The following is a 13042-nucleotide window of genomic DNA, read 5'->3' as shown; positions in this document are numbered from 1 at the left end:
TCAAAAATATGGAGCTGTCAATCAAAAAGGACGACTTGAGTAAAGGATAGGGGAGGGTAAAAAAAACCAAAGCTGTAAAACCCCATATCGCGGTGTTTACGTTGAGTTTTATGTATGTATGTTTTACTATGCTATGTTTGTAGCTTAAACTCAGAAACACGTCGATAAAAAGACGATGACTGTGGACAAAACCCCTCTCTTTTACAATAGTTCCCCCCTATTGTTTCAGATGGTACGCGCCCGTTGTTGACTCGCCCGCTGGAACAAACGCGTTCGCATTCCAAGGTTCTAGTTACAGTTGCGCTGCGGTCTTAGGCAATACGTTCTTGTTATTTGCGTCGTGCCAGAATATATAAATATACTAATCTCTCATTTCTGGAACAAGTTTACAGGATATTTAAAATAGTGTAGAGGATCAAGTCAACATAAATGAAAAGGCTCAAAAGGGAGTAGGTTTTACCCTACTACTAAAATTCGACTCCTCGTTATGGTCATTTTTAAATTTTCAGCTGTCATAGTTTAATTTGAAATGAATATGAAGAATTCTTCATTTAACATTTTAAAATAAGTGAATATGATAGTTTAATGGGTAATACAACAAAAATAGTAAGTCAGGATAAGAAAAGCTTAGTGAGTTTAAACAGTATAGGACATGCAGTGATTCAACCCTAGTGATTGCATGTTAGGTAATATTCAGGCTTTCATTGCCCCTTCAACTGAACTTATTCACTGTTGCATAACGTCAACCTTTACAGAAGATACAACATAACTGACCTCAGGAAAAGAAACATCTGCCAACCACTAGTTCTGTCTTCTCTTCTTGTCTCACATGTGTTGCACCTGATAAGAGGAACATAATAAAATATAGCTGCAAGAAGTGATACAAAGCCAAAAAAGTTAGCAATGGCAGCTCAGAGCCACAAGAGCAAAAAATATGAGATATAAAATGTGTTTTATTTTTACATGCACAATTTATATCTCATCTTTTTTTATATCTTATCTTATAAACTTTTTTTAGCCACTTCAAATACTGAATAGTGTATAGACGGTTTCAGCAGTAAGAACATAAACAGCAGCTGTCGTGGTCTACACATAACTTCCGGTAAAATCCGGTAAGAATAAATAACAACAAAGTACTTTAAATGTAGTTTATTTATATAACAAACAAAATAAACAACACGTAGACCTAGGAAACCAAACCATTTATTTTCGACGAGGCATTTGTTCAAAAGTTCAGTTTAGCAAAACTAGTCAGACCATTAAAAAAAACTAAACCGGAAGTAAAGTTCGGACCAGACGTGTAAAACGTCACCGCACGTGCGTCCGATGAAACCGTCTATACACTATTCAGCATTTGAAGAGGCTTAAAAAGTTTTTCAAAGTTGTTCTAAGACAAAAACAGGGATTCAGGTTCAAAATTTTAAGACAACTTCTATGAAAGGTTTTGATCCACTACAAATATTGGTCTAATGTATTTTAAGAAGTAGGTGAAAATTAAATCAAGATTGATGAAAGTTTTCTACATAAATGCACCATTTGTTAAACTTAGATGAGATTGTTATCAGAATAACACCACATGGAACAGAAATAACTTTTGCACAATCTCTGACCACAGTACCCCTTATGGTCTGGGCATGTGTCACACCGGATTAAAATCTGAAACATTTAGGGTCTGTGGCTCAACAAGTTCCCAACTCAGATAACACATTTACTAGGAGAAAATAATTCCAACATGTGCACTGTTAACCCAGAGGTTTTCTTTATTTAACCAAATGATGTAAACATCACTTAATATTTTGGGTTTTGGATCTTAATACATTTAGCCTTTTCGTGTAGTCCTGTATACAATTCATCAAACTAAAACATTCAAGTGAAATTAATTTAAAATTATCAGTAGCCTACATAAGGAACCCCCATAATCCTTTCTGCCTGAATATTTTGTAGTAAGAACTAATAAGAACATTTTGTTTATAAAATGTCAAAGGTTTAAGCTATTATATTATAGTGTTGCTTTATTTTGTGATGTCACAGTTTAGATGATCAGTGTTTACATGAAGTCTGTGCAGTCAATTTTATTGTACTTTTCTACTAAGTACTCACAATGCATGTCAATATTAAGTTTTGTGTTTCTGTAAACAATCAAGTTTATTCAATGACTGACGTATTATAATATAATAGATAAATAAATAGGATTATAACTTATTACTAAGTAATATAATTATAAATGAAATAGAAAAACATTGAACTCAGTTAACTAAGTTGGCGTGCTGGACAGAGCAATTGATATAACAAATTATTTTAAGTTAAATCAACTTAAATTGCTAAATTATATTGGAATTACTATAAATTTTAAGTTAAATGTACTCTTGTTTTAGTTCACATAACTTAAGGTAGAATTTTAGAACTTAAGGTAGTAAATTCAACAGGTTCAGGTTTACAGTGTGCATTTATAAAACATTATCTAACATATAGATTATTGTTTTTCTTTGTGATTAGATTTTATCTACAGCAAACTTGCTGTTGACGCTATACAGTAGCATCAATAAAACATGTTGAAGACATATCAGATGATATAACTCTTTCTTTTTTATTTTAAGGTCACATAATGCATTGAAAAACTAATCTTTACAATGATATTAACAATTTGCGTATTCTGTGTTAATGAAAGGATTTATATTTACAAAGTATATGTGTACTGTGTGTGTTGTGAAGGTGTGTGTGTTCAAGAAAACTGAACCTAGTCATCGTCACCATACTCTGCCGTAGAGCTGCATAAATTTCCGTTTAATCTTTCTTGGTGGCAAACATTTCATTGCAGAGATCTCATAAAAATCAATACTCATCAAGAGGTTCATTTACAGCTTGCAGGTTGTCTGTCAGCTCTCCTCCATGCTCAGCTCTCCTCTTGCAACCTTTTCCACTCTCTCTCTGTGTTGGGTTGGACAGGACTCTTTACAGCCTGAACACTAGGTGGAGGTGTTGCAGATGTTGATCTAGTTGGTATTAAAGGTCATGTTGTTTTCGAAGCCTTGATTGTGTTTACATTGCGCAAAATAACGTGTTCATGTTTTGTGTGTAAAAAACACAGTATTTTTCACACAATTTACTTATCTCTATACCACAGTTTTCACTGTCCTAAAAACAGCCTGATGTCTTCTTTGTTCTATGAAGTCCCTTAGCCAGAGCCGTTTGAGCTTAGCTGGCGACTGGCATATTTTCAAACAACTTTATACATGTATATGAACCCTTTAACCCCCCTTCACCACAACTTATGAGATGGACAGTTACACGTTACAACAAAGGAAAGTTTAGCATTGCTTTATACACCTGACCTGATAGCATTAAGAGGAAGCCACATATAGGAGCACATAAAGTAATATATTTATTAAAGGTAGGGTATCACATTTTGAAAAATGCTAACGGTAGCCGCCTAGCAATGAAATCACGATCCCACCCTCCAAGTCACACCTCTTTCAAAACATGAACACGCACAGATCAGACGGTCACATCTCATTTCACCAGTGAGAAAACTTTGCAGTACACAGTGAATAACATTACCAAAATAACAAACATAAACAACTGTTTTACATCAGAATTAGTTAAAGCTCACTTTCGGTTGTGTAGACTTAGTAACTATATCGTTACGCTAATCCGTAAACGAACACAAATTTCATAAGCAACACAATGTTTAATCAAAAGCACTATTCGAACGGGATTAGTTTTACAGGGGGACCTCTGAGAAAATTGTCCTTCTCAGAGGTCCTCGGTGTTTTTAATCCCGTCCAAATCGGCCATGTCTGTGTTTTTCTCTGACGACCTCCGTAAGAATTCCAGGGCAATTTACCTACTGTTTTTCGCCGAACTCAGAGGTCCTCTGAGAAATTTAATCCCGTCCGGATGCAAATGTCTGTGTTTGCCCGCAATATCTTTTGAAAACGCGGTTCATTTCGTGTTTTGGCCAACATGATCTGCCGTAAGGTCTTACTAATGCGCGTATATTGTATTTCCTGAGTCCCATTCATTCAGATATGAATGTTTTTTGCATTTGGCAAAATAAAATAATTAAATCAAGACGAGCTGAATATCATACACTGTTAAGACTGGCCACTGTAATATCATTAACGTTATAAGAAACTCCGATCAAAGTTGTTCAACTCCGGAATGGTATTGTTAATTAATAAAGATAATAAATTTCATTATAAAAAATAATTATTTCTTCATTTCTTTTGTGTTTATTATAAGCAGACAGTTATATAAAACATGTAGGCTAACATTATTTTAGTAGGATTTGTATATTTTATTTTGATTTATAAAAATTTAAAAAAATATATATTTTTTTTAAATTACATGTTCTGTCATAATTTTACATTTAAAGCAAAATATTAAACATTACAAACACGCGTATCCAGAGCACGTGCTACTGCAACGCCCAAATGCATGAAACAGAAACTCCCATCTCTGGAATAGCCTGCATCATTTTAATCCCGTCCAAATCGGTACATAAAATCACAGACGTCCTGGGGGACACGTTGAAACTAATCCCGTCCAAATAGTGCTAAAGAAGAATATCTAAATCCTATCAATCCATCTCAGTACCTTCCCTACCAAAATAAACAGTGCAAGTACCCTTTCAGACCTTTTACCTCCTGCAGCTGTTTGCATCTTGTGGTAAAGCAGTAAAGTTACCGATGTTACAGTAATTTGGGTTTTTGCTTTTTGCTGATCCAGGCAGTTTTTGCTGTTGTTGTTTTAAAGGGGACAGAGAATGAAAAAACATTTTACCTTGTCTTTGTTGAATAATGGTAGTCTACCCGCATTCACGAACATACAAAAAGTGCTAGACATGCTAAACATATCATAGAAATTCCTCTTTTAGAAATGTCAGCCAGAAAACGGCCCAATCTGAAAAACTGATGCTTATGACATCACATGCATCTCACTGCCCCTCCACTTTAAAATAATTGGCTACATTTTTTGAGTGGCAGCAAAGTCAGCCAATCAGTAATGAGATTGCAAGGGGGAGCCAAATAGGTGCAAAACCACTTGTTTAAAATCCCCCACCGTTATATAGCTATCTGAGAGAGGTTTTTAGGAAGCTTCTCAGGCATTACAGACCCAAACAAAAGATTTTTGTCTACATGTCACATCACAGAACAAGAATAAATACCCTGTTCAATCATTCTATGTCACCTTTAATAGATATCTTTTATTTTGTGGCTCCTAGGCAGGTTGTCAATTCAGCAGAAAAGTTTGCCATTCTCTCCCTCTATTTAAAGAAAGGAGGTGAGCGCATGTGAATGCACCGATGATGTATGGTGTCTGCGTGAACAAGCTGCGCAGTGGGCATTCAAATAACTTACGGATGAGGGACAAAAAAGGCGACGTCCGTTCGGACCGAGATCTATGATTGGTTGAACATTTTTTGGTCCTACGCCTTGCACAGATTACATAAATTTCTACAAATACATTTAAACAATTTAACATAGTGATTGCTATCAGGATGTGAGGAGACTTTTAACCAGCATAACTAAAAATGTTTCATGATCAAATGTGATACCCTGCCTTTAAAGAGGAAAAAAATGTAGTGCATATTAATCAAATTACATGCCATAAGTGATTCAAACATCCATGTAAAAATAAGCTAGAGCTAGAGTCCACTTAGGTCTTTGGGCTGAGTACAATACTGTAATCTAAGGACACCCAAAAAAAATCACCCGTCTCAATTTACACTTTCTTATTGTTTTATAAAAACAATGAACGTGAACCTTACAGATAACTGACTGTACATGGTTTATAATAAATAATCATACAGTAAATAACACCAGACGTCAGAACCAAGTTCTGTGGTTTCCCTGAAAGCTATGTGTATGTTTAGGTAATTTATTCGTCATTTTGCATCACAGGGTTGCAAAACGGAAAAAAGAAATAACCTAGTCATGTCATACTACACACAAATAGCTGCTAACGTGAACATTCGATTTGCAAATGTTACAATACATGCAACCTGTTGCAAAACACCAGCCAGATAAGGCGACTTATTTGAATCCTACACAACAGGTTAACGTTATCTCCCCTAGGTACGTCAAAACTACAGAACATAAACCTGATTGAGGCTTTGAACTGATGAACAATTCTTATTTCTTATTTTTTTACTCCTTTCTGTAGCAGGTAGCCCTGACGCTCACCCTCCCTGATGAATCTTTGTTTGAAACTGTGAGGGATTGGACATCATTCATGTTATGCATACACTTAATCGTACATCATCAAAACCCATTGCACTTGATTAAATAGCTGAAGTCAGTCAGTAACGTTTACAAACGTTAGATCTAGCTAGCTAGCTAGCTAGTTAGCTAATGCTATTACTTACCTTCATAGTTGTCAATGTAACTTAATATATACATCTTATAATCCTTTTCCCTTTTGCTCCTCTGGGCTGAGCATGCCGCTTGTACTAGCCGGTGTTCATCTGTGATTGTTAACTTTGGTAGATCTGGTAGACATTATGTAAAACAGCACCATGATTCATATCTTCCTTACTTTATATCTTGAAACCGGCCCTGCGTTCCAGTAAGTTTTTTTATGAACTTCCCTCGCTAACTTCCCTCAGTCTCGTTCACTCGGATGTACGTCATTGCTAACGTTGTACGAGTGCCCACTACTGCTAGAACACTTGAAGTGGGTTTAAATGGATCGCCCTAAGCCCTTGATCGCATGGAAAGTGGAGACCGCCCCCTCCATGTGCAAAGCGCAAGGTGCATGAAGTGTACATATGAAGCAGACTCGCTCCCTCGGTCAAAATGGGAGCGAGGGTCTGTCCATACAAACTTCCCTCGTCCACTTGACGAAGTGGAACGCACTTCAAAATGGCGACAGGGATTCCCCCGAGGGGAAGTGCTTAGGGAAGTTCGTGAGTGTGTGTCTAAAACTGGAGTGGAACGCACCCCGGAAATGGTCGACCGTACACTCAAGGCGGCGGAAGTAGAACTCCTTAGTTGCGTGCATGGAGCCTATTGACGTCATTTAACCAGGAAGTAGAGAGCTGTAGTCAGATCAGATGTGCTTCAACAGTAAACACTTTTAAATCTAGATTAAAACACATCTGAGGGCTATTTCATAAAACTCGCTTGGAAAATCGAGGATTAAAGTTACAAACTCGACTTGAATTAACCTAACAAATGAGGCGAGGCTAAAGCGTTTTCAAAAAAGGTAAATGAAGCTTACGCAATCCAACTAATGTGATCCAGATTTCCCTAGTCAAGATAATTGCGCGTGCACGATATTCTTGAGCAGCCCTAGAGGTCGAGCGTGGATCAAATCGATAAAAGTTAAGGAGAATGCGGTAATTTTTTATAAAAATGTATGAAAAATGTAGTACTGACTGAAAATTATAATACTGCTGCGATTAACAAACCCATAAAATAGTTGGAAAGTCCTCATGGATTAAATCCTTGCATGCAGAACTAAATCTAAATATATTGTCTCATTTTAAAGCGAAAAATATCGTCAGAAATGATATCTTAGTGTTTAGTGCTCTCAGCAGCAGATGTGCGGATCTGGGTTCGATCCCCGTCAATGCTCATGTGGCTATACTTTGCTAATTTTTATATACTGTACTTTTAAAAAATAACACAAATCTTAACTTTTAAAAGACAATTTGTAGGTTACTAAGTAACCTATATAATACATATTTAACAGATGAATGATGATATTTTAATACATTTAACTTTAAATGTAACTTAAATGTAATTTTTTTTATTTGGGGGTACATTTCAAAAGCAGCAACTTGAGTGGACAAAAAAGTAACAGGTGAAAATAAAACACAAATATATTGTTCATAAGAACTGTAGTTGATTTAAGCATAGTTATATGCTAGAAGTGTCTAATCTCATAATGTTAGCTGCCAAAGATGTTAACTGGCAATGAGGAGAGCACTGTCATCTATCAGCAGCACAGCTTTACTCCTGCAGATGAACTGTTCTTGAAAGAAAAAATGGGGTCACTGAGAGCATGGTGGGTGAACAGCATATGCATTTCTGAATTTACAGTATATATACTTGCAATTTAAAAAAATATTTATTCATAACAACGTTGTTATGAATAAAAAATTTTTTAAATTGCAAGTATAAGAAGAAAATATGATCTACCATGTGTCAAAATATGATTTATGGCCTTGATTTACGACCTAACACCTTATGAGTTGTTTGCATCCTGTAATAAAATTTTATGGCGGTAATTAATGTTTATAATCCGGAAATGACTCCGGAAATTACTCAGGAAATGATGTTTGTCCAGGTGTCCTATGGTCTCTGTTGTTTCACGCCTCCCCTCTCCTGTGTGAGTGTTTAAAGAAATCAGAAGATAGTAAAAAAAGATAAGTTAGAATTGTATGCCAGAATGTTTTGCTTTTAAGCATAATGTCTGTGTATAAATCAATACATATGATTAAAGAAAGAAGAAGACCTGATGAAGAAACAATGTTAAATAAAATAATTGTAATAGTATTTAGGTAGGTTTTTTAAAAAAGAGGTACCGGTTAGGAGCTCAATTGAATAAGCTGTTGTCTTCCTGTCTTGAAGGTTGTAGTGTAAATCTTTCCTTCCAAGCCAGTCATAGTCGTCTAACTGGGTCACGCCCCAAGACTTCTGATACGTCAGTACAGTTCAATAGAATAAAAGTTTAGGAACTCGGCTAGGTGTTAAGACATTTCCTTTCCCTGCAGACTAAATGTCTGCTCACGCCAAAGGGTATTCCTTGATATTCAAATATTACTTCCTTGCAGTCTCTGTCATCTCCCACAAACAAGGTGCCATGGTTTTACAATAATCTAGTTCAATAGATCTATACTTTACGACCTATGCGAGGTGTTAAGACATTTCCTTTCCCCCTGCAGACTAAGCGTCTGCTCACGCCAAAGGGTCTTCCTCGATATTTGAATATTACTTCCTTGCAGTCTCTGTCATCTCCCACAAACAAGGTGTCAAATTAGTGAATTCTACTTTGATAAATATTGAAGAGCAAAGCGACACTAGGACCAGCGATCTGCAAGGTAATACTGTGTTTTTTTTAATTATACATTCAGATTTTCTGAAAAACGTGATACTTACATTTTTTACACTTTTATACCCATAGTTAATAACCCCGCAATAAATGAGGGTTCTCAAGGCTTTAATGAGGGCTGTGAACTGCAAGGTGACTATATTATTTGATCTTTACATCTCTTTAATGTGTATTATTGACTGTTACATGTGTCTTAATTCTTTTTGAAAAAACTTTTCTTTCTGTTTTATACATGTAGATGCTGCATTACTAGTCACACAACCAGGATTTGTACCACAGAAAACCTCTACAAAATCTTCAAGACTTAGTCTTAGTCGGAAACGTAAGCAGGCCCGTTCTATTACCAGTGATAAAAGGACATGCCCGGACCATACACTAGTTTCTGATGCGCAACCTCTGGATACTACCACAGATTTCATTAAAACAGTTGGTAAGTGTGATTTATATGACCACATATTCGATTTTTAAATACTGTGGTGTTGTAGTATACTAATCTTGCTGTATTTAAACAGATTTCTATACAGAAAACCTGTTAGGAGCTGGAGATGTCACAAATTCATGGTATGCAGCGTTGGCTAGGGGCTCAGAAGCTAACGGTGATGCAATAGTACCGGTAGTTAATACCGTACTGCCATCGTCTTTGGACCCGCAGACATCTGTGGCGGTTAATCTGCCAAGTGTGGTTGGTGCCGGTGTTGAGGATGGATCTTCTGTGATTTTTGAAACATCTCTACCTACAAACCAGGAACATTTCATCAATGAGTTGTTGCAGGAATTGACAGCTCGAGTGAGAAGACAGGCTGAAGGCATCGCTGCCATAATTTCAAGGTGTACAGATCAAGACGTAGTGCTGAGAAGACTGACTGAAGGCATCGCAGCCATAATTTCGTGGTCTAAAGATCAAGAGTTATTGACCAGACTTATATTTGAAGCTCACAAAAAGACTTCTGAAGAACAAAACTTGGTGAACAGAGTGCTGCTTGATCGCTTGGTGGACGTTGAAAAAGCCCAGAGAAAGGAGTTCGATGTACAGCGAAACACGGTAATAAAAACCCAGCAACAACAACACTTATTTCAACTATAAACCATTATTGTGTGAAACAGCATCTTTAACTTGTTGAATTAGAATTACCATGTTTCGCTGTACATCGAACTCCTTTCTCTGGGCTTTTTCAACGTCCACCAAGCGATCAAGCAGCACTCTGTTCACCAAGTTTTGTTCTTCAGAAGTCTTTTTGTGAGCTTCAAATATAAGTCTGGTCAATAACTCTTGATCTTTAGACCACGAAATTATGGCAGCGATGCCTTCAGTCAGTCTTCTCAGCAATACGTCTTGATCTGCAGAGAAGACTAAAGTAATGGTATTTTCAAACTCAAGGAAAAGAGAGTTAGACCTGAATATTGTAACTGATCAGGGTCAAACAATTGAGATAGTTTCATCTTATAAATATTTAGGATTTTTAATTGATGAGCACCTTTCTTTTGAGCTTCATATACAGAATCTGGTAAAGAAGTTGAAATTGAAGCTAGGTTTTTTCTTTAGGAACAAATCTTGTTTTACTTTTTCTGCTAGAAAAAAGCTAGTTGATGCCACATTTCTCTCTATTATTGATTATGGTGATCTGTTGTATATGAATGCTCCCTCAAAGTGTCTTCAGATGTTGGATGCTGTGTTTCATGGAGCTTTAAGGTTTATTTCAAATCGCAGACCTCTCACTCATCACTGTACACTTTATTCCACAGTGAATTTGCCCTCTCTATCAAATCGCCGGCTTACTCACCTTTATATTTTCATATATAAGGGCATCATAGGCAGACTGCCATGCTACATATCCGAGTCTCTTACTTTTGCCCAGAGTACTTATGGTTTACGGTCCCAGAAAATTATTTCATTGAATGTACCTCAAGCCAGGACCGAGTTGTTCAAAAAGGCTTTCATGTTTTTTTGCACCTTCAACTTGGAATGACCTACAGAAATCACTAAAACTACAGTGTCTAATTTCCTTAAATGATTTTAAACATTATGTTAAAGCTATAGAATATGAGTCCATTCACACGTGCAAATGTTTTAATTAATGGCATTTTTATTTAAATTGAAATGCACTTGAGTTGTCTTTGCGTTTTTGTGTTTGTTTTGTGATTGTGTGATTTAATTTGTTCTGCTATTTTGGCCAGGTCTCTCTTGAAAAAGAGATTTTATATCTCAATGAGACTAACCTGGTTAAATAAAGGTTAAATAAAATTAAATAAAATCTGTACACCTTGAAATTATGGCAGCGATGCCTTCAGCCTGTCTTCTCACTCGAGCTGTCAATTCCTGCAACAACTCATTGATGAAATGTTCCTGGTTTGTAGGTAGAGATGTTTCAAAAATTACAGAAGATCCATCCTCAACACCGGCACCAACCACACTTGGCAGATTAACCACCACAGATGTCTGCGGGTCCAAAGACGATGGCAGTACGGTATTAACTACCGGTACTATTGCATCACCGTTAGCTTCTGAGTCCCTAGCCAACGCTGCATACCATGAATTTGTGACATCTCCAGCTCCTAACAGGTTTTCTGTATAGAAATCTGTTTAAATACAGCAAGATTAGTACACTACAACACCACAGTATTTAAAAATCGAATATGTGGTCATATAAAGCACACTTACCAACTGTTTTAATGAAATCTGTGGTAGTATCCAGAGGTTGCACATCAGAAACTAGTGTATGGTCCGGGCATGTCCTTTTACCACTGGTAATAGAACGGGTCTGCTTACGTTTCCGACTAAGACTAAGTCTTGAAGATTTTGTAGAGGTTTTCTGTGGTACAAATCCTGGTTGTGTGACTAGTAATGCAGCATCTACATGTATAAAACAGAAAGAAAAGTTTTTTCAAAAAGAATTAAGACACATGTAACAGTCAATAATACACATTAAAGAGATGTAAAGATCAAATAATATAGTCACCTTGCAGTTCACAGCCCTCATTAAAGCCTTGAGAACCCTCATTTATTGCGGGGTTATTAACTATGGGTATAAAAGTGTAAAAAATGTAAGTATCACGTTTTTCAGAAAATCTGAATGTATAATTAAAAAAACACTGTATTACCTTGCAGATCGCTGGTCCTAGTGTCGCTTTGCTCTTCAATATTTATCAAAGTAGAATTCACTAATTTGGAATAAACGTGTAATATAAAATATACATAGATAAATGCGCTCATATGATCATTCAGGAAATTTACTTGAAAATATACTTAAAACACTTACAAAGCTGGTCGATCTGGTCAAAATGTTGGTAGGGAGGTAGCGTTTAAAAAATTCCTGTATCGTATACATACACATTTAAAAGCCTGTTAAATGTTAAAAATAAAAACAAAATAAGACTGTTTTTACAAATGAAGATAACTTGGTATATCAAACATGATAAATAAAACATATAAAAACAAATAAAATAACTTACCAGCAAGTCCTGAATCCATTGTTTGAGAAAAATAAAACAAGGCCTCTTTAATATAACTGAGAGAAAGAGATGTCCTCGCGAAAATCAGTTACTGGTGTAAGGGCCCAAATCAGAATCCAACCTTTTGAACTACGGAGGCGGTGCTTGCCAGACTCAGGAGGCCATACCCCACATATTTACATGACACAAACCCCACCCTATATTTTATTAGGCTATTTAATTTTTTAAACCTTTTACAAATAAGATTATCAACTAGAAATATAATCTTCTCTAGTAAATTATAGATACTTATACATATATAATGTAAAGAATATATCTTCATGAAAACTGATGGGTAAAAAGAATGAACTAGACAAACCTGTAGTTAAAAGTATAATTACTTATCACTGTTAAAAGAATAATTTATTTTAAATCATACATTTAATATATTAACATTTTAAACAGTATAAGACAAATGACATAACATTTCACCCACGCATACTTATAACGATATGTATACGATTTTTTATATGTGTAGACATCTAAAGCACAAAAG

General features: G+C 35.9%; 1 protein-coding gene and 1 long non-coding RNA gene across 2 annotated transcripts; one reads left to right on the top strand and one right to left on the bottom strand.

The window, feature by feature from the left end:
* Nucleotides 1–8253: 8253 nt before the first annotated feature.
* Nucleotides 8254–10141, top strand: LOC129444460 (uncharacterized). Its single transcript, XM_073861823.1, has 5 exons — nucleotides 8254–8302; nucleotides 8951–9046; nucleotides 9130–9189; nucleotides 9296–9487; nucleotides 9570–10141. Exons 1-5 carry the CDS (start codon nucleotides 8254–8256, stop codon nucleotides 10139–10141), a joined length of 969 nt encoding a protein of 322 aa, XP_073717924.1.
* A 1424-nt stretch (nucleotides 10142–11565) lies between these two features.
* On the bottom strand, nucleotides 11566–12660 carry LOC129415624 (uncharacterized). Its single transcript, XR_012365641.1, has 5 exons — nucleotides 12315–12660; nucleotides 12157–12216; nucleotides 12015–12074; nucleotides 11717–11908; nucleotides 11566–11634 (listed from the first exon to the last, which is right to left on the bottom strand). It is a non-coding gene; the product is annotated as an uncharacterized lncRNA (long non-coding RNA).
* Between the last annotated feature and the right edge of the window lie 382 nt (nucleotides 12661–13042).

This window comes from Misgurnus anguillicaudatus, chromosome 23, assembly GCF_027580225.2.
Source record: "Misgurnus anguillicaudatus chromosome 23, ASM2758022v2, whole genome shotgun sequence".
Taxonomy (NCBI): domain Eukaryota; kingdom Metazoa; phylum Chordata; class Actinopteri; order Cypriniformes; family Cobitidae; genus Misgurnus; species Misgurnus anguillicaudatus.
This window is presented reverse-complemented; position numbering and strand designations above follow the sequence as displayed.